The sequence below is a fragment of the Coregonus clupeaformis genome, unplaced genomic scaffold (assembly GCF_020615455.1).
Source record: "Coregonus clupeaformis isolate EN_2021a unplaced genomic scaffold, ASM2061545v1 scaf0477, whole genome shotgun sequence".
NCBI classification, from domain to species: Eukaryota; Metazoa; Chordata; class Actinopteri; order Salmoniformes; family Salmonidae; genus Coregonus; species Coregonus clupeaformis.
In genome coordinates this window covers 142,314-161,758 of record NW_025533932.1, presented here as the reverse complement: position 1 = coordinate 161,758, position 19,445 = coordinate 142,314, and the positions used below count along the sequence as shown (strand labels likewise).

The following is a 19,445-nucleotide window of genomic DNA, read 5'->3' as shown; positions in this document are numbered from 1 at the left end:
GAAAGATAGAGTAGCTTTAATGGTGTGGTGAAGACATTTAGAGAGAGAGAGAGAGAGAGAGAGAGAGAGAGAGAGAGAGAGAGAGAGAGAGAGAGAGAGAGAGAGAGAGAGAGAGAGAGAGAGAGAGAGAGAGAGAGAGAGAGAGAGAGAGAGAGAGAGAGAGAGAGAGAGAGAATTTAGACTTATGTCTTGATAATACCTTTGTATTGTATGTCATAAATCTGTCTATGTACTGAGTGCTGTCTAGCGTTATCTCTGCAGTTCTTGCCCCACCTATGGGAGCAAGTAATATTACACCTACAATGTGAACCTTGAACCGGAGCCTCTCATTCGTCACATCAGAGTAAGGAGACAGAGAGAGAGAGAGAAAAGAACAGAGAGAGAGAGAGAGAGAGAGAGGAAGAGAAAGAGTATGTGTTTCTCAGTAATCAGGATGGAATATGTGCTTGAATGATCGCTCACCTTTGGAGTTAATTGACAATGTGAAAGACACGTCATTGCTCAGATCCTTTCCACATCTCTATTCAAAATATTCAAAAGCTTTATATTATTCCAAGGCACTTCCAAGTCTCCAAGTGATGCACTGCATGCAAACAAAGAAGTCACTGCATAAAAGCACCCCAGGTTAATCATCTGCAGGACCAGAAAGTCATGTGGTGTAGATGAGTCTCTGTGTTTCTTCCTGGTCTCTATCTGGATAATGTTCACGATTTTTAGACGATTTTGCCTTTTAACTGTCTATATTGGATGATATTTGATGTTTTACGCTCTCTTCATCCACCAAGTTAACTCAGTAAATCTCCAGCTTCCCCTCATTGAGACCAGTTATGTCTCTCTCTCTCTCTCTCTCTTGCTGATTCTCTTTCTGTCTCTCATCTTTTCCATGTACAATGTCCTTGGGATCTGGAAAGCAGCAAATGAAATGTAACATTATTTTAAACTGTCTGTTTTTTGTGTCCTTGGGAAATGGCACAATCGTTTTATTATTATTTTCTGTTTCTCTCTCCTCCTCTTCTCTCTCTCGCTGGTTGTCTCTGGGGAGTGGTCCATCCCCTGCTTGTGTCACTTGCCCCACATTCTTAAAGAAATGCCATGATTAATTCAGATTAAGAGGCCTCTGGGCTAGCTGTGTGTGTGTGTGTGTGTGTGTGTGTGTGTGTGTGTGTGTGTGTGTGTGTGTGTGTGTGTGTGTGTGTGGGGGGGATGCCACCGAAGACATCCCCAGCCTGCACAGCTAAACACACTAACACTAATAATATCACAGCACATTAAATACTGTAAATGATCCCAAGGTTATTACTTCATAGTCATTTTAGATGCATTAGTAAATGAATAACTACCTGAGGTAGGAATAATTGTGGCTGTATAATCAGCAGCAGCTGTAGTAGCCTAGTAGCAGAAATGGTCAGTGACGGCAGAATCATCAGAGATCCCTCTTCTAAAGAATCGGGAAGCATAATGACTGATCTCCAAAATCCACTTAATGATGAGCACACACAGATGGAAATGGAGACAAAAGACTAAAGGGAGATTATCCATGATGTTATTTTGAGAGAGAGCTAGTGAGACTTGGGCTGTTTCCAATCATCTAAAGTTGCTTCCTCTCCTTTCCCTCATCCACACTGACCTGAAAGCACAGGATAGGTGATAACAGATGGCCCTAGGCATCCCTGTATTATCCATATGATTTTCACCCAGGAGAGGAAGCGACTTTAGACTGTTAGGATTAACGCCTTTACTGCAATTATCTATTTCACTGCTTGGGACAACATGCTGATGATTAATGAGATGAGGAGATGAAGCCACTTAAGACTATTGAGATGCACCCTCAGACTAGTTAGTCAGTACAGTGACAGCCTTTAGCCTCTGCCAGTGAAGTGTTGAGAATGTGAATTAGTGCTGCTCCAATTCCCCACACATTTGAGACCTTGGGGAGCAGAGCGCTGCTTCTTACTGTAAGTTACAGTGCAGGTGACACAGAGGGACTCTGCATTATACAACACCAAACAGCATTTATGCACATCATGTGCAGAGCATGATGTCCAGAATATTGCCTGCATTGCATAATGAGTGCCTTATTACAGTCACTAGCTTAGGTGACCACTAGTCGGTAGTCTTGCTCTTTCTAAATCTCAAGCAGCTGTCTATCCATTGCTTTCTGCCTAAACAACATCACTATTCTACATAATCATAATTTAACTTCTAACGAAGATACCTGATCTAAAACATAGGATACATTGTTGGGTGAGAGAGAATTTACCCACACTTAGTTTGAGTTGGTTTAGTAATGCAATGCATAAACATACCAATGTGTTTTCGTTTTATACAAACAGGTGTTATAACACAGTTATACGTAGGCCTACAGCGTAACAGCATGCACCTACACTGCAATTAGGCCTACACTGTAGCCTCCTACATGCCTATGTAACTCACTAATCACTACCATGTAACTACATAGGTTTTAGGAAAGTTGGACCGAAAGAGCAACTATTCCTTCTCGTTGTGCCGCTAGTTGACATTCACCGCTTTCCTGGGGCTGAGTTTGAGCGTTTCTCCCCTCCTACTATTCCATGATGTAACTCTGTTCCAATGAAAACAGGTGGAATTCCCAGATTCCTCCAATCCCGATCTGCCTTGAGAATCCATGGGGAGAGTGAAGAGGCTGGCCATGGCGCTGTAGCGAAGTTCGACAGGGGAAATACGGCAGGACCAGAAAAACAAACAAAAAAGACTATTGTGTAAATTGTTTTTGGTTATAAGTGCTCTTACGTCGCTGGAAGTAACCTTGGGCTACTTATTTTTGGAAGTGAGTTGATTCGCAGGAGAGCAACGATTGTTTTTGTATCAGAACAGGAAGCCAGCCTACTTGCGTGAGCAATACATACAAAGTTACACCTCCTAGCCCACTGGACATGCTAGTGTGATACTCAGGTCTGGGACGACTCCAGTCGCTACGATGGAACACTGGAATTAAGGAATTTGGGACTCCTGATTTTGGGGAATATTTTAGCTGTCTGACAGCGTTTTGGATTAACAAGTAAATTCGTCTCCTTTCCGTGTGTTGTGAAAACGGATAGTCGGCAGTCATGCCAGCGAAAACAAAGTACAATCTAGTTGATGATGGCCATGATTTGAGAATTCCATTGCATAACGAGGAAGCATTCCAACATGGGATCAACTTCGAAGCCAAGGTGAGTTGTTTGTATATGTTATTATATTGAGATTATTTGCTAAACTATCATTAACTTTGGACAAACCAATGTTGTATTTTGCTTATTAAGGTTTTTTGAGTATTAGCCTAGGCTATATCCTAGGCTAATCCCCTTTCTACTTTTCCCTATTTAACGTTGTTAGTGTGGGTGTTTGAATATCGCAATAGTAAAAACAAATATGGTAACATTTCTATCATTGCTTTCTGTTTTGTTCCTAACCAGTACATCGGCAGTCTGGACGTGGCGCGGCCGAACAGCAGAGTGGAGATCGTAGCTGCAATGAGAAGAATACGGGTTAGTTGTGCCCTTCATCTAAAGAAGTTCCATTGCGAAACAATTCCATAATGCCCATGTAGGCTAGGCCATGCGATAAATCTTGCTGGATTTGTGGGCAAGAAAAACGTGAAAGAACTAAGCACAGATGCACTTATCACAGTGTTCCTATCTGGGTGGCCTGGCTGCTACCGCCTCCAGCGTCAATTAACCAGCCACTAGAAAGTATAACAAATAAATGACTCGGCTTGCAGGAGTACATTGGGTTAGTAAAGAAAAATATAAACATACATAAGTTATTACTCAGGTTTATAGGCTCCTGAAAAGTCTACAGGCCGCTTTTTCTTGTTCTCATGTGGTCCATGCGGTCGGACAGTGATCTGGGATGGCGCTCTTTGAAGTGAGGCAATGGGGTGGAAATGCTTTATAGAAACTGCTTTTGGCGGTCTTGCTCTCTTCATTGGTCCAATATTGTCCGATTATTAGCCTATGCTTATGTCAACAATGTCCATCTTAAAATATTGACCTCAATATTCACCACCATCCTCTGTTTCTTGCCTTATGACCATTTACTTGAGCTATGTCCTGTTTAATTTCTCCAGTTGTATAGCCTGTATAGCCTCTGCATGGTAATTCTGGCTGTTTGGTGAAGGTAGGCTATGTCATCACTGTTTTCCCAGTACAAGCAAAGGTTATAGGGTCAATATTTGCTCATGGCCCTGGCTTACAAGTTCCTGTAAGTACGTGTGCATTTTGAGTTTTATCTCTAGAAAGATTCCTGTGGAATATCACGTCTCTGGAGAAAGTTTTTATCTGTAGTGTTTTTCAAATATGTGGAATATCAGAGAGATGAGAGAGTTCTCCCATACTCCCACCACACAACAGGGCTTTGTATCATTGTTTGTTATTTTTAGACATTGTTACTCAGATGTGCTCTTCATTCCCTGTTGTTGCAGGCTTCTGATACTTGTCTAGCCCCCCCCCCCTACACACACACACACACACACACAAGGTGCAAATGATCCTATTAATTGTTTGAGAGCTGAGACCCCCTGCCCAGAGTGCGGACCCCTGCCGGGGCATAGCAGCAGCTGTTGTTGTTGGCAGCAGAAAAGGCTCTACCTCTTACAGTGTGAAAATAGTTAAAACAGGCCTGGTCAACACAAAGGCCGGAAACAGGCATCTGGGCCTGGTATGGAATCTCTGGACAGACTGTTGGTATGGACTTTAAACTTTCAAGTCACATTTTTATATTGCAGTGTCCTTATTACTGTGTAATTATTCCTGTTAAGTACAGTGTAAGCCTAATAAAAATAGTGTACTTTGTTCGTATTGAACAGTATGGTATTATCTTGTAGGCCTACTCATACTGAATGACTGAACTGATAGTAGGATCATTCAACTCCTTCCCGTATTGTACGTTGAACAGTATGGATGTCCACTTGTATAACAAAATCACAGAAGTCCACTGCTATGTGATTCCAAAGCACTGGTTACTATGTAACAATGTGGGTTCTAGATTACAATGTTATTACAAACTCAATCTAAACTATCAGTGTAGGGCTATAAGGGTTGTATGTATGTATAGCATATGGAGGATGTCAAATCAGATTTTATTGGTCACATACACATGTTTAGCAGATGTTATTGTGCGTGTAGCGAAATGCTTGTGCTTCTAGCTCCGACAGTGCAGTAATATCTAACAATTTCACAACATATACCCAATACACACAAATCTAAGTAAGGAATGGAATTAAGAATATATACATAAACTCAGCAAAAAAATAAACGTCCTCTCACTGTCAACTGTGTTTATTTTCAGCAAACTTAACATGTGTAAATATTTGTATGAACATAACAAGATTCAACAACTGAGACATAAACTGAACAAGTTCCACAGACATGTGACTAACAGAAATTGAATAATGTGTCCCTGAACAAAGGGGGGTCAAAAATGGCCCTAGCCCTCACCCTCCGATCCAACAGGTCCCAGACTTCGCTGGCCATGGAAGAACACTGACATTCCTGTCTTGCAGGAAATCACGCACAGAACAAGCAGTATGGCTGGTGGCATTGTCATGCTGGAGGGTCAGGATGAGCCTGCAGGAAGGGTACCACATGAGGGAGGAGGATGTCTTCCCTGTAACGCACAGCTTTGAGATTGCCTGCAATGAAAACAAGCTCAGTCCGATGATGCTGTGACACACCGCCCCAGACAATGACGGACCCTCCACCTCCAAATCGATCCCGCTCCAGAGTACAGGCCTCGGTGTAACGCTCATTCCTTCGACCATAAATGCAAATCCGACCATCACCCCTGGTGAGACAAAACCGCGACTCGTCATTGAAGAGCACTTTTTGCCAGTCCTGTTTGGTCCAGCGATGGTGGGTTTGTGCCCATAGGCGACGTTGTTGCCGGTGATGTCTGGTGAGGACCTGCCTTACAACAGGCCTACAAGCCCTCAGTCCAACCTCTCTCAGCCTATTGCGGACAGTCTGAGCACTGATGGAGGGATTGTGCGTTCCTGGTGTAACTGTCCCGCATGTGTGATGTTCGGATGTACCGATCCTGTGCAGGTGTTGTTACACGTGGTCTGCCACTGCAAGGACGATCAGCTGTCCGTCCTGTCTCCATGTAGAGCTGTCTTAGGCGTCTCACAGTAATTTATTGCCCTGGCCACATCTGCAGTCCTCATGCCTCCTTACAGCATGCCTAAGGCACGTTCACGCAGATGAGCAGGGACCCTGGGCATCTTTCTTTTGGTGTTTTTCAGTCAGAAGAAAGGCCTCTTTAGTGTCCTAAGCTTTCATAACTGTGACCTTAATTGCCTACCGTCTGTAAGCTGTTAGTGTCTTAACCCTCCCGTTGTCCGAGGGTCAAAATGACCCGCCACTGTGTTGAACCAGCTTTATTAAATGTTTATATTTTTGGGATCATTTGTGAGAAGGAGGCAGTGAGACTTTCTTTAAAGTCTCACTGCCTCCTTCTCACAAATGATCCAAAAAATATAAAAATTAAATAAAGTTGGTTCAACACAGTGGCGGGTCATTTTGACCCTAGGACAACGGGAGGGTTAAAGTGGCCAGTGATTTCAAGTCTACACTACCGGTCAAAAGTTTTAGAACACCTACTCATTCAAGGGTTTTTCTTTATTTTTTACTATTTTCTACATTGTAGAATAATAGTGAAGACATCAAAACTATGAAATAACACATATGGAATCATGAGGTAACAAAAAAGTGTTAAACAAATCAAAATATATTTTATATTTGAGATTCTTCAAATAGCCACTGTCACGCCCTGGCTCTGGGGACGCTTGTATGTTGAGCCAGGGTGTGAGTGTTCTTTATGTTGTTCTAGTTTTGTGTTTCTAGGGTATAGTTCTTGTATTGTGTTTCTATGTTGGCCAGAGTGGTTCTCAATCAGAGGCAACGAGTGTCAGCTGTTGCTGGTTGTCTCTGATTGGGAACCATATTTAAACAGTCTGTTTTTCCACAGTGTTTGTGGGATCTTGTTCCTGTGTAGGTTTGTGGTTTGCACCTTTGGACGTCACGTATCGATTTTGTTATTTTGTTCGTGTATCATTTAATAAAAGCATGTTCGCAAATAACGCTGCGCATTGGTCCTCTGTATCCGACGATCGTGACAGAAGATCCCACCAAAACTGGACCAAGCAGCGTGTCCAGGAGCCATCGCCAGGGGAATCTCTAGCGGATCTCCTTTGCAACCTCGACTGGGCCAAGCCAAGTGAAGAGCAGAGAGGTTGGACTTTGGAGCAGTGGGGTGAGAGTCTGGCGAGAGATATGGAGGCCTGGTCCACGGGGAGGAGAGACACCCAGAATTTTTAGGGGGGGGGCTCACGCCGTGGACGACGGGGCAGCAGGAGGCCGCGATAGAGCGGTCCAGCGGGTTGGCAGAGGAGGCCGCCAGGTTACGGGAGCCACTGGTCACAAAGGGAAAGGAAAGTGTAGAGGCACGGCGAGAGGTACTGGGGTGTGTTACCAGTCCGGTCCGTTCCTGATCCCCGCGTAGGGCCAGTGGTGTTTGTCCCCAGTACGGTCCGGCCTGTTCCTGTCCCTCGCACCGAGCCTGTGGTGCGCGTCGCCAGCCCAGTCCGGCCTGTTCCTGCTCCCCGCACCAAGCCAATGGTGCGCGTCGCCGGCCCGGCCTGTTCCTGCTCCCCGCACCAAGCCAATGGTGCGCGTCGCCAGCCTGGCCCGGCCAGTTCCTGCTCCCCGCACCAAGCCAGTGGTGCGCTTCGTCAGCCCGGCTCGGCCCATTCCTGCTCCCCGCACCAAGTCAGTGGTGCGCTTCGTCAGCCCGGTCCGGCCCGCTCCTGCTCCCCGCACCAAGTCAGGGGTGCGTTTCGTTCAGCCCGGCTCGGCCCGTTCCTGCTCCGTCAGTCCGGCACAGCCGTGCCTGTTCCACCGGTGCCTGGTTCGGCACGGGTCAGCTGCTTCACGCCGGAGCTAGAGCAATCCGCTCCACCAGTGTGCAGTCCAGCTCCGGTCAGCAGGGCCAGACCGGACCAGGGGTACTGTGGGGGTTTAGAGAGGGAGTGGGGATCATGCCCAGAGCCGGATCCGCCGCCAAGGCGGAGTGCCCACCCGGTCCCTCCCCTGTGGTGTTCTGTTGGCGCGGTCGGAGTCCGCGCCTTTGGGGGGGGGGTACTGTCACGCCCTGGCTCTGGGGACGCTTGTATGTTGAGCCAAGGTGTGAGTGTTCTTTATGTTGTTCTAGTTTTGTGTTTCTAGGGTATAGTTCTTGTATTGTGTTTCTATGTTGGCCAGAGTGGTTCTCAATCAGAGGCAACGAGTGTCAGCTGTTGCTGGTTGTCTCTGATTGGGAACCATATTTAAACAGTCTGTTTTTCCACAGTGTTTGTGGGATCTTGTTCCTGTGTAGGTTTGTGTTTTGCACCTTTGGACGTCACGTATCGATTTTGTTATTTTGTTTGTGTATCATTTAATAAAAGCATGTTCGCAAATAACGCTGAGCATTGGTCCTCTGTATCCGACGATCGTGACAGCCACCCTTTGCCTTGCGGACAGCTTTGCACACTCTTGGCATTCTCTCAACCAGCTTCACCTGGAATGCTTTTCCAACAGTCTTGAAGGAGTTCCCACATATGCTGAGCACTTGTTGGCTGCTTTTCCTTCACTCTGCGGTCCGACTCATCCCAAACCTTGTCAATTGGGTTGAGGTCGGGGGATTGTGGAAGCCAGGTCATCTGATGCAGCATTCCATCACTCTCCTTCTTGGTAAAATAGCCCTTACACAGCCTAGAGGTGTGTTGGGTCATTGTCCTGTTGAAAAACAAATGATGGTCCCGCTAAGCCCAAACCAGATGGGATGGCGTATCGCTGCAGAATGCTGTGGTAGCCATGCTGGTTAAGTGTGTCTTGATTTCTAAATAAATCACAGACAGTGTCACCAGCAAAGCACCCCCACACCATAACACTTCCTCCGTTCACCCACACCGTGTCTCACAAAGCCACGCAGTTGGAAGCAAAAATCTCACATTTGGACTCCAGACCAAAGGACACATTTCCACCGGTCTAATGTCCATGGCTCGTGTTTCTTGGCCCAAGCAAGTCTCATTGGTGTCCTTTAGTAGTGGTTTCTTTGCAGCAATTCGACCATGAAGGCCTGATTCACACAGTCTCCTCTGAACAGTTGATGTTGAGATGTGTCTGTTACTTGAGCTCTGTGTAGCATTTATTTGGGCTGCAATTTCTGAGGCTGGTAACTCTAATGAACTTATCCTCTGCAGCAGAGGTAACTCTGGGTCTTCCATTCCTGTGGCGGTCCTCATGAGAGCCAGTTTCATCATAGCGCTTCATGGTTTTTGAGACTGCACTTGAAGAAACTTTAAAAGTTCTAGAAATGTTCCGTATTGACTGACCTTCATGTCTTAAAGTAATGATGGACTGTCGTTTCTCTTTGTTTATTTATTTGAGCTGCCATAATATGGACTTGGTCTTTTACCAAATAGGGCTATCTTCTGTATATATACAGTGGGGAAAAAAGTATTTAGTCAGCCACCAATTGTGCAAGTTCTCCCACTTAAAAAGATGAGAGAGGCCTGTAATTTTCATCATAGGTACACGTCAACTATGACAGACAAAATGAGATTTTTTTTCTCCAGAAAATCACATTGTACGATTTTTTATGAATTTATTTGCAAATTATGGTGGAAAATAAGTATTTGGTCAATAACAAAAGTTTCTCAATACTTTGTTATATACCCTTTGTTGGCAATGACACAGGTCAAACGTTTTCTGTAAGTCTTCACAAGGTATTCACACACTGTTGCTGGTATTTTGGCACATTCCTCCATGCTGATCTCCTCTAGAGCAGTGATGTTACTGGGCTGTCGCTGGGCAACACGGACTTTCAACTCCCTCTAAAGATTTTATATGGGGTTGAGATCTGGAGACTGGCTAGGCCACTCCAGGACCTTGAAATGCTTCTTACGAAGCCACTCCTTCGTTGCCCGGGCGGTGTGTTTGGGATCACTGTCATGCTGAAAGACCCAGCCACGTTTCATCTTCAATGCCCTTGCTGATGGAAGGAGGTTTTCACTCAAAATCTCACGATACATGGCCCCATTCATTCTTTCCTTTACACGGATCAGTCGTCCTGGTCCCTTTGCAGAAAAACAGCCCCAAAGCATGATGTTTCCACCCCCATGCTTCACAGTAGGTATGGTGTTCTTTGGATGCAACTCAGCATTCTTTGTCCTCCAAACACGACGAGTTGAGTTTTTACCAAAAAGTTATATTTTGGTTTCATCTGACCATATGACATTCTCCCAATCCTCTTCTGGATCATCCAAATGCACTCTAGCAAACTTCAGATGGGCCTGGACATGTACTGGCTTAAGCAGGGGGACACGTCTGGCACTGCAGGATTTGAGTCCCTGGCGGCGTAGTGTGTTACTGATGGTAGCTTTGTTACTTTGGTCCCAGCTCTCTGCAGGTCATTCACTAGGTCCCCCCGTGTGGTTCTGGGATTTTTGCTCACCGTTCTTTTGATCATTTTGACCCCACGGGGTGAGATCTTGCGTGGAGCCCCAGATCGAGGGAGATTATCAGTGGTCTTGTATGTCTTCCATTTCCTAATAATTGCTCCCACAGTTGATTTCTTCAAACCAAGCTGCTTACCTATTGCAGATTCAGTCTTCCCAGCTTGGTGCAGGTCTACAATTTTGTTTCTGGTGTCCTTTGACAGCTCTTTGGTCTTGGCCATAGTGGAGTTTGGAGTGTGACTGTTTGAGGTTGTGGACAGGTGTCTTTTATACTGATAGCAAGTTCATACAGGTGCCATTAATACAGGTAACGAGTGGAGGACAGAGGAGCCTTTTAAAGAAGAAGTTACAGGTCTGTGAGAGCCAGAAATCTTGCTTGTTTGTAGGTGACCAAATACTTATTTTCCACCATAATTTGCAAATAAATTCATAAAAAATCCTACAATGTGATTTTCTGGAAAATAATGCTCAATTTGTCTGTCATAGTTGACGTGTACCTATGATGAAAATTACAGGCCTCTCTCATCTTTTTAAGTGGGATAACTTGCACAATTGGTGGCTGACTAAATACTTTTTTTTCCCCACTGTACCTTGTCACAACAAAACTGATTGGCTCAAGCGCATTAAGAAGGAAAGAAATTCCACAAATTAACTTTTCAAGAAGGCACACCTGTTAATTGAAATGCATTCCAGGTGACTACCTCATGAAGCTGGTTGAGAGAATGCCAAGTGTGCAAAGCTGTCATTAAGGCAAAGGGTGGCTATTTGAAGAATCTCAAATATAACACATGTTTTGATTTGTTTAACACTTTTTTGGTTATACATGATTCCATATGTGTTATTTCATAGTTTTGATGTCTTCACTATTATTCTACAATGTAGGATAGTAAAAATAAAGAAAAACTCTTGAATGAGTAGGTGTTCTAAAACTTTTGACCAGTAGTGTATGTCTATAGGCAGCAGCCTCGACTGTGCTAGTGCTATTTAACAGTCTGATGGCCTTGAGATAGAAGCTGTTTTTCAGTCGCTCGGTCCCAGCTTTGATGCACCTGTACTGACCTCGCCTTCTGGATGATAGCGGGGTGAACAGGCAGTGGCTCGGGTGGTTGATGTCCTTGATGATCTTTTTGGCCTTCCTGTGACATCGGGTGCTGTAGGTGTCCTGGAGGGCGGGTAGTTTGCCCCCGGTGTACTTGTGTAATTGTGCTAATTTGTCCAGAAGATACCCCCTAAAAGTTTTTATTTATTTTATTTTTTATTGTCACATAGACCGAATTTGCCCCTGAGGAGACGAATAAAGGTCAATATGTAGGCTTGTTGTAAAATAGCTGTGTTGGTTTGTCTCACTGTCAGCTTATCTCACTAGTATTGCAGCAAAAGATTGTTTCCCTGAGTCATGAGTCACTGCGGTTGCCAAGCAACTTGTTGATAGTGTGTGTGAGTCACCTATTAGAACTGCCATACCTGATAACCAATAAAAAAATTGAAAAGACAGAAATAAAATTGCCGCTGGCCAATTGTCCTTGAAAAGAAAATATCCTATTGCGAAATAATGCTTTTTAGCCTATTCATTGATGGAAATACATTTGATTGGTTTTGCTTATTGGTCTATAGGTTAATTTGCATAATTCAGTGGAATTAAATGGGCGCGTGTGTACAGTATATTCGTTATGTAGGCCTATCTTATTTATCACACGCGTACAGCATACAGATACAGAGCCATTGAGTGGATAAACTGTCAGACAGCGCGAGAGCTGCTGCTACAGCATCTCAAACAGCAAACATAGGCAACGGAAGGCTTCATCAGGGTGTCACACACCACTTTGCAATGACCTGGAGGCAGTATGCATTTTGAAAACATATAGTTCATTATTTGAGGGGGCCTTGCTCGGACTTTGCGGGGGGCCCCACAAAACTGCGCTACGCCACTGACGCACACACACATACGAATAATTAATTATTCTCTGAGGATTAAAGGAAATTTAATATGAGTGATTTACAGCAGAGCATTATGAGAAATCTTTGCTGGGAGATGAATAGTAGAAGGGGTAGAGAATCAGGCTCTATATCTTACCTTAGCCTCCCTGTATAGCCTCAGTACTGGAGCTGCAGCTCTTCATAGGAGAAGAGACCTTTGCAGTGTCTTAAAGGGATTAATTTCTCATTAATCTGCCTTAGCTGGGTTAATTGACGGTGCTCTGATAAACCAGCAGGGATGAAATGATTAGAGACAGACAAAGGATGAGAAGAGAGCTCCAATGCGCCAGAATACATCAATTGACTACAACTAGCTACTAATTCTGCTGTCTAGATGATGCCCTTTGAAACATCAGCAGTTTATCCATATGTGACCGACTGCCTCGATTCGGTCTTATGTAGCAAAATTTGAAATTGTGTTTTTTACATTGGATAAAAGTAGAGACTCAGAGCTACAAAATGGTATATCATACACTGCAGTTGAGGAACAATGGGAAAGTAATTCTGCTTTGAAAGTTGGAGTCACTCACCACCTTCCGGAGACATTTGAAACCCCACCTCTTTAAGGAATACCTGGGATAGGATAAAGTAATCCTTCTAACCCCCCCCCCCCCCCCAAATTGTAAAGTGGTTATCCCACTGGCTATAGGGTGAACGCACCAATTTGTGAGTCGCTCTGGCTAAGAGCGTCTGCTAAATGACGTTAATGTGCCCTTGAGCAAGGCACTTAACCCTAATTGCTCCTGTAAGTCGCTCTGGATAAGAGCGTCTGCTAAATGACTAAAATGTAAAATGTAATAAACCTTTAACCCACGGATTGTCGGATTGACCATGCAGTGCCTAGATGCACAATGCACTTCTCTCGCCAGAATGCGCTCTCTCCCGCCAATTTGTGCACATTTATTGTTTCATAACATCATTGTGTGAGATGTTGTGTTTGATTGTTCAATTCACCATTACATATATCACCAGTAGTACATTTACCATTAATTCCTATCATTTCTAACCTACAATGTTTGTTTGGTTACGGTAATTTCTGTTAATGCATTCAATATATTATTATTCCGTTTACCGTTCTCATTGTCGGAGTGGACACATTGTTTGCAGAGTGCACAACCTATGCAACACTTGTGAGGAACATATTTTGGTTTATTTCATTCCATTTACAAGTTTTGTCAATTCAATTTAGTCATTGTCTTTTGTTTGGAGCGCTTCTGTCAATCTTGAGTAAGGACGCACACCTGATTACACTTAGAAGTAGGCCTATAGGCCACCTGGCCTGCGTGCAAATGTAGGCATATAAATGTGCCCATTTGGGGATCTGATAGTAATTCTGATTGGCTTAACGCACCACCACTAATGAGCTGTTGGGCTTCTCAAAGCAATGTTTTCTTCTACTCAAACAGCAAACAAACAAAGTCTGTTTTTACATCCATTGAAAATGACAATAGTTCCTCAATGTATTTGAAAAATCTTTCCAGCTCTCTCCCTTTCAATAACCACTCAGCGTGAAAGGGAAAAATGTCATTCTCTGATCCAGGGGAAATTTCATAAAATAGGCCTACCTGATTACTTCTTACCAGTGCTTGACTTGGACTGAAATATGTTCCGGAACTCATTTTGGGTGCTGGTACTGTTTATATTTAGGTTCAGGAGCTCTACGATACTTTTGAGCTAATATTCTATAAGAGGAACAGGAGCTCAAATTTGAGGTGTCGGTACTCAGCTCTCCTGCCCAAGTCAAGCACTGCTTCTTATCCCTTGTGCAAATACAGCTGTGTCTGTCCCGAGCTCACTGGCACAGGAAACTCTGAGGGGCCCAGAATATTTTATACAATGTTGCAAGTTCGCTAGGGCAAGCTTCAGCTGGACCCAAGTTAATAGTTGATACAATGTTTCAAGTTAGTTGCAGACAGGCCATGCATAGCCAATGTGATTTATAGGATATTTATTTGTATCAGGATATTTTCTACCTGCAGGCTGCAATGTTTTTATTTGTTGGCTTTATACAGGCTATTTTTACATAGTTGGCAATGGCAAAAGACGTAACTTTTTAGGTTTGTATAATTTTAATTTTGATTTTGATAGAATTTTGATTAACCACATGACAATGATTTTGAGATATGAATACATTATTATAATTCAAATAAAACTGTACCACGAAAATGTGCATATGAAAATCATAACTGGCATGCAGATCAGTAGAAATGGTAAGATAACTTGGCATTCCACATGAGAAAGGTTGCCAACTCCTCGTGTAGCCTATTACCGGCAACTTCAGGAGAGTAATGGCAGAATCTGTGAAAGCTAGCAGGAGAGGGATGAGAATGGTTGGGTCAGGTGATTTTTTTTTCTGGTTATCTAGATCTCTGGCTCCCCCTTGAGTCATTTGTGTCTTGTTTCATCAAACAGTAAGCTTAAAGCATCAGACAAGCTCAATGCATATAGTTGATTTTATTAAAACACATAGGGTGTGTCTATATATGGAAAAATACACATAATATTTTTTTTGACCAATCGACTTTCGCTCTACCAATATTATTTTGGGTCGGCGACAGCCCTACTGTAAAGAGAAGGGCGGGCTGTACGTTGATCCTGCTACATATTGAACTTCCATCCTCTCAGTCCAGGGGCATAATGTATGCATTTATGGTTGGATCAGAATCGCCGTTATAATCATTGGCCAGTACGGAGAATTAAGTAAAACCACAAGTCCAAATCCCCATCTCCATCCATGGCTAATTTAGGAAAGGGCCAATTTTAGCTAGCTAGCCACCGGAGGACAACAATACAATGAGATGCAACAATTCAAGTTGTTTCTGTCAATGACGTATTTCTCTTGATGCGACGTGATAGGAGAGAAGCCAAATCCAAACTGGCTTCCCCATTTTTTTGGGGTGCACCAGGACTATTCACAGTTGAGCTCACTCAGTTTAGCTCAGTGCTGATTGGCTATTTCTTTTATACTTTTTTTATCGAGGGAGGTCAAATGCTCGCTGGTTTCCCTTACATTCAATGCTACGGGCGGCAACAATGTCATACTCTTTATGACCAGACAGCATCAGATAGATAGCCTACACGCTCGCTTGGATGCTTTCTCCGGTGAGATACAATCAGCCTCTTGTGAATTGAACGAAAATTGTGAAAACACAGAGAGACTAAATAAATTATTTTATATATATATACACTACCGTTCAAAAGTTTGGGGTCACTTAGAAATGTCCTTGTTTTCCATGAAAATGAGTTTGAATAGGAAATATAGCAAAATGATAGGAAATGTAGTCATTGACAAGGTTAGAAATAATGATTTTTAATTGAAATAATAATTGTGTCCTTCAAACTTTGCTTTCGTCAAAGAATCCTCCATTTGCAGCAATTACAGCCTTGCAGACCTTTGGCATTCTAGTTGTCAATTTGTTGAGGTAATCTGAAGAGATGTCACCCCATGCTTCCTGAAGCACCTCCCACAAGTTGGATTGGCTTGATGGGCACTTCTTACGTACTATACGGTCAAGCTGCTCCCACAACAGCTCAATAGGGTTGAGATCCGGTGAATGTGCTGGCCACTCCATTATAGACAGAATACCAGCTGACTGCTTCTTCCCTAAATAGCTCTTGCATAGTTTGGAGCTGTGCTTTGGGTCATTGTCCTGTTGTAGGAGGAAATTGGCTCCAATCAAGCGCCGTCAACAGGGTACGGCATGGCGTTGCAAAATGGAGTGATAGCCTTCCTTCTTCAAGATCCCTTTTACCCTGTACAAATCTCACACTTTACCACCACCAAAGCACCCCCAGACATTTTTTGTTGTTGACATTTTAGACCATCACATTGCCTCCACCATGCTTGACAGATGGCATCAAGCACTCCTCCAGCATCTTTTCATTTGATCTGCGTCTCACAAATGTTCTTCTTTGTGATCCGAACACCTCAAACTTCGATTCGTCTGTCCATAACACTTTTTTTCCAATCTTCCTCTGTCTAGTGTCTGTGTTCTTTTGCCCATCTGAATCTTCTATTTTTATTGGCCAGTCTGAGATATGGCTTTTTCTTTGCAACTCTGCCTAGAAGGTCAGCATCCCGGAGTCACCTTTTCACTGTTGACGTTGAGACTGGTGTTTTGCGGGTACTATTTAATGAAGCTGCCAGTTGAGGACCTGTGAGGCGTCTGTTTCTCAAACTGGACACTCTAATGTATTGGTCCTGTTGCTCAGTTGTTAACCGGGGCCTCCAACTCCTCTTTCTATTCTGGTAAGAGCCAGTTTTCGCATGGAATAGCCTTCATTTCTCAGAACAAGAATAGACTGATGCGTTTCAGAAGGAAGTTATTTGTTTCTGGCCATTTTGAGCCTGTAATCGAACCCACAATTGCTGATGCTCCAGATACTCAACTAGTCTCTAGAAGGCCAGTTTTATTGCTTCTTTAATCAGCACAACAGTTTTCAGCTGTGCTAACATAATTGCAAAAGGGTTTTCTAATGATCAATAAGCCTTTAAAATGATAAACTTGGATTAGCAAACACAACGTGCCATTGGAACACAGGACTGATGGTTGCTGATAATGGGCCTCTGTAGATATTCCATTAAAAATCTGCCGTTTCCAGCTACAATAGCCATTTACAACATTAACAATGTCTACACTGTATTTCTGATCAATTTGATGTTATTTTAATGGACAAAAAAAATGCTTTTCTTTCGAAAACAAGGACATTTCTAAGTGACCCCAAACTTTTGAACGGTAATGTATATATTTCTTAATTAATTGGGGAAGTCTGGCTTCCCTTGGCATCCATGAATACACGCCACTGATCACAAGTATCATCCGATCCAACTATCAACTGTCAATTTATGGATACGATTACGAATACGAGTATGGCCATGTCGGCACAACTCTACCAGACACACTTGTCTAAATTGATGGGACATGTGAAAGAAATGCTATAACCACCCCCCAGCCACATTTAGGTAAGTGGATGGGTCACTATTGTCTAGACATGTACACATGTTCATGAAATACAATAGATGGCCGTAATCACCCCCAGACACAGCGGGCTAACTTGATGGGTCATGTAATCATCTGGCGAAGTGGAGTCTTTTGTTTAGACATGTAGCTAGCTAACTAGCTAGCTAAACAATGAACCATAATCCCAACCCATACTACTAGTAATACAAACTGATTGTCATAGTTAGCCACATGAAATGCTGTTGTATGAATCTGCAGTTAGCTAAAGTGAACCAACTAGGTTCAATGTTAGCTAGCTAGCTAACATTTGGCTATAACTAGCAATGCAAATAGATTTCTGAGATACAAATAATATTACTACACAGATCATACACATAACGTTAGCTAGCAAGCCAGCAAGCTAACGTTCGCTAGCTAGCTAACAGAACGCTTTAACTTGCAATGAAAACAGCTTTCTGACAAAATTAAAAACGTGAAATATCTGAAAATGTAGCTTACCCATATACATGGATGAACACTTCACGGCAGCGTCTTTTCCATTTGGTTTGTAGCTAGCTACAGCTTGTTTGGCCCGTTGTTGTGTCAAGTCACTCCGTTTCACACTGACCATGTGCAGAAAGTAGTCCATCACAACTTTTTCTCACTGATCTTTGTCGATAGCGCCTGCTAAATTCTGGGCAGCAATGTTGTTGAGATCAGTAGCAACACTTTTGCGGTTTTCCATGGCTAACGTTATATCTTTCAAAAAAGCCGCGGTAGCAAGGATTATCTACATATACTGAACAGCTCATGTTATAGACAGAAGCCTGCTACATGGCAAACCAATCCGAACTCATCTCTCAGCATGTCCAGCCCATCCATTATCTCAGCCAATCATAGCTATCAGGAAGGTTCCTGTCTTTTTCTGTGGCTAAACCAACTAGGCTCGTAATTTAACAATTGTATTAGTATTTACCGATGGCATACAAGTTTATTATTAAGGCACATGAAAGTTCACATGTTCCAGAAAGCATTTCTGGCCAAAAATGCATTTTGATAAAATATATGTTCAAATGCCCCTCCTGTGAAGTAGTGACATGTGACATACGCCTAGTTTCTTGAAACGGGTCACATATGTTATCATTTATAAGCATGTTAAAACAGTATAGTAATGTTATCTATTATATATTTACATATGTCTGAAGATACAAATGTTTCTGTGAATTGTAGAGGTCAACTAGTGGTTGCCTAGCTCCCTCTTGACTGTATGTGCCGGCATACAGAGAATAGGGCATGGGTAGAGGTGTTGGTATATGTCATGGGTAGAGGGGTATGTTTGAGTATGGGTATGGGTTAGGGTGGGGCGGTATACAGTATTACCGGAAGTGCACACAAGGGGCCCTATTTCTTTATGAAAAATAATATATATATATATATATATATATATATACACTACCGGTCAAAAGTTTTAGAACACCTACTCATTCAAGGGTTTTTCTTAATTTTTACTATTTTCTACATTGTAGAATAATAGTGAAGATATCAAAGCTATGAAAAACACACATGGAATCATGTAGTAACCAAAAAAGTGTTCAAAATCAAAATATATTTTATATTTGAGATTCTTCAAATAGCCACCCTTTGCCTTGATGACAGCTTTGCACACTCTTGGCATTCTCTCAACCAGCTTCATGGGGTAGTCACCTGGAATGCATTTCAATTAACAGGTGTGCCTTCTTAAAAGTTAATTTGTGGAATTTCTTTCCTTCTTAATGCATTTGAGCCAATCAGTTGTGTTGTGACAAGGGTTGAAAGTTTCTTCAAGTGCAGTTGCAAAAACCATCAAGCGCTATGATGAAACTGGCTCTCATGAGGACCGTCACAGGAATGGAAGACCCAGAGTTACCTCTGCTGCAGAGGATAAGTTCATTGGCGTTACCAGCCTCAGAAATGGTAGCCCAAATAAATGCTTCACAGAGTTCAAGTAACAGACACATCTCAACATCAACTGT

The 19,445-nt window shown here is 43.0% G+C and overlaps 1 protein-coding gene across 1 annotated transcript in view; it reads left to right on the top strand.

The window, feature by feature from the left end:
• The first annotated feature begins 2,629 nt into the window (after positions 1 to 2,629).
• The window catches only part of LOC121533938 (carboxyl-terminal PDZ ligand of neuronal nitric oxide synthase protein), a 140,028-nt gene continuing 123,212 nt past the window's right edge, over positions 2,630 to 19,445 (top strand). The window contains exons 1-2 of the mRNA XM_045215591.1: positions 2,630 to 3,191; positions 3,435 to 3,506. Of these exons, the coding sequence (XP_045071526.1) occupies positions 3,087 to 3,191; positions 3,435 to 3,506 (177 nt within the window). The 5' untranslated portion in view covers positions 2,630 to 3,086. The remainder of the gene's footprint in view (positions 3,192 to 3,434; positions 3,507 to 19,445) is intronic.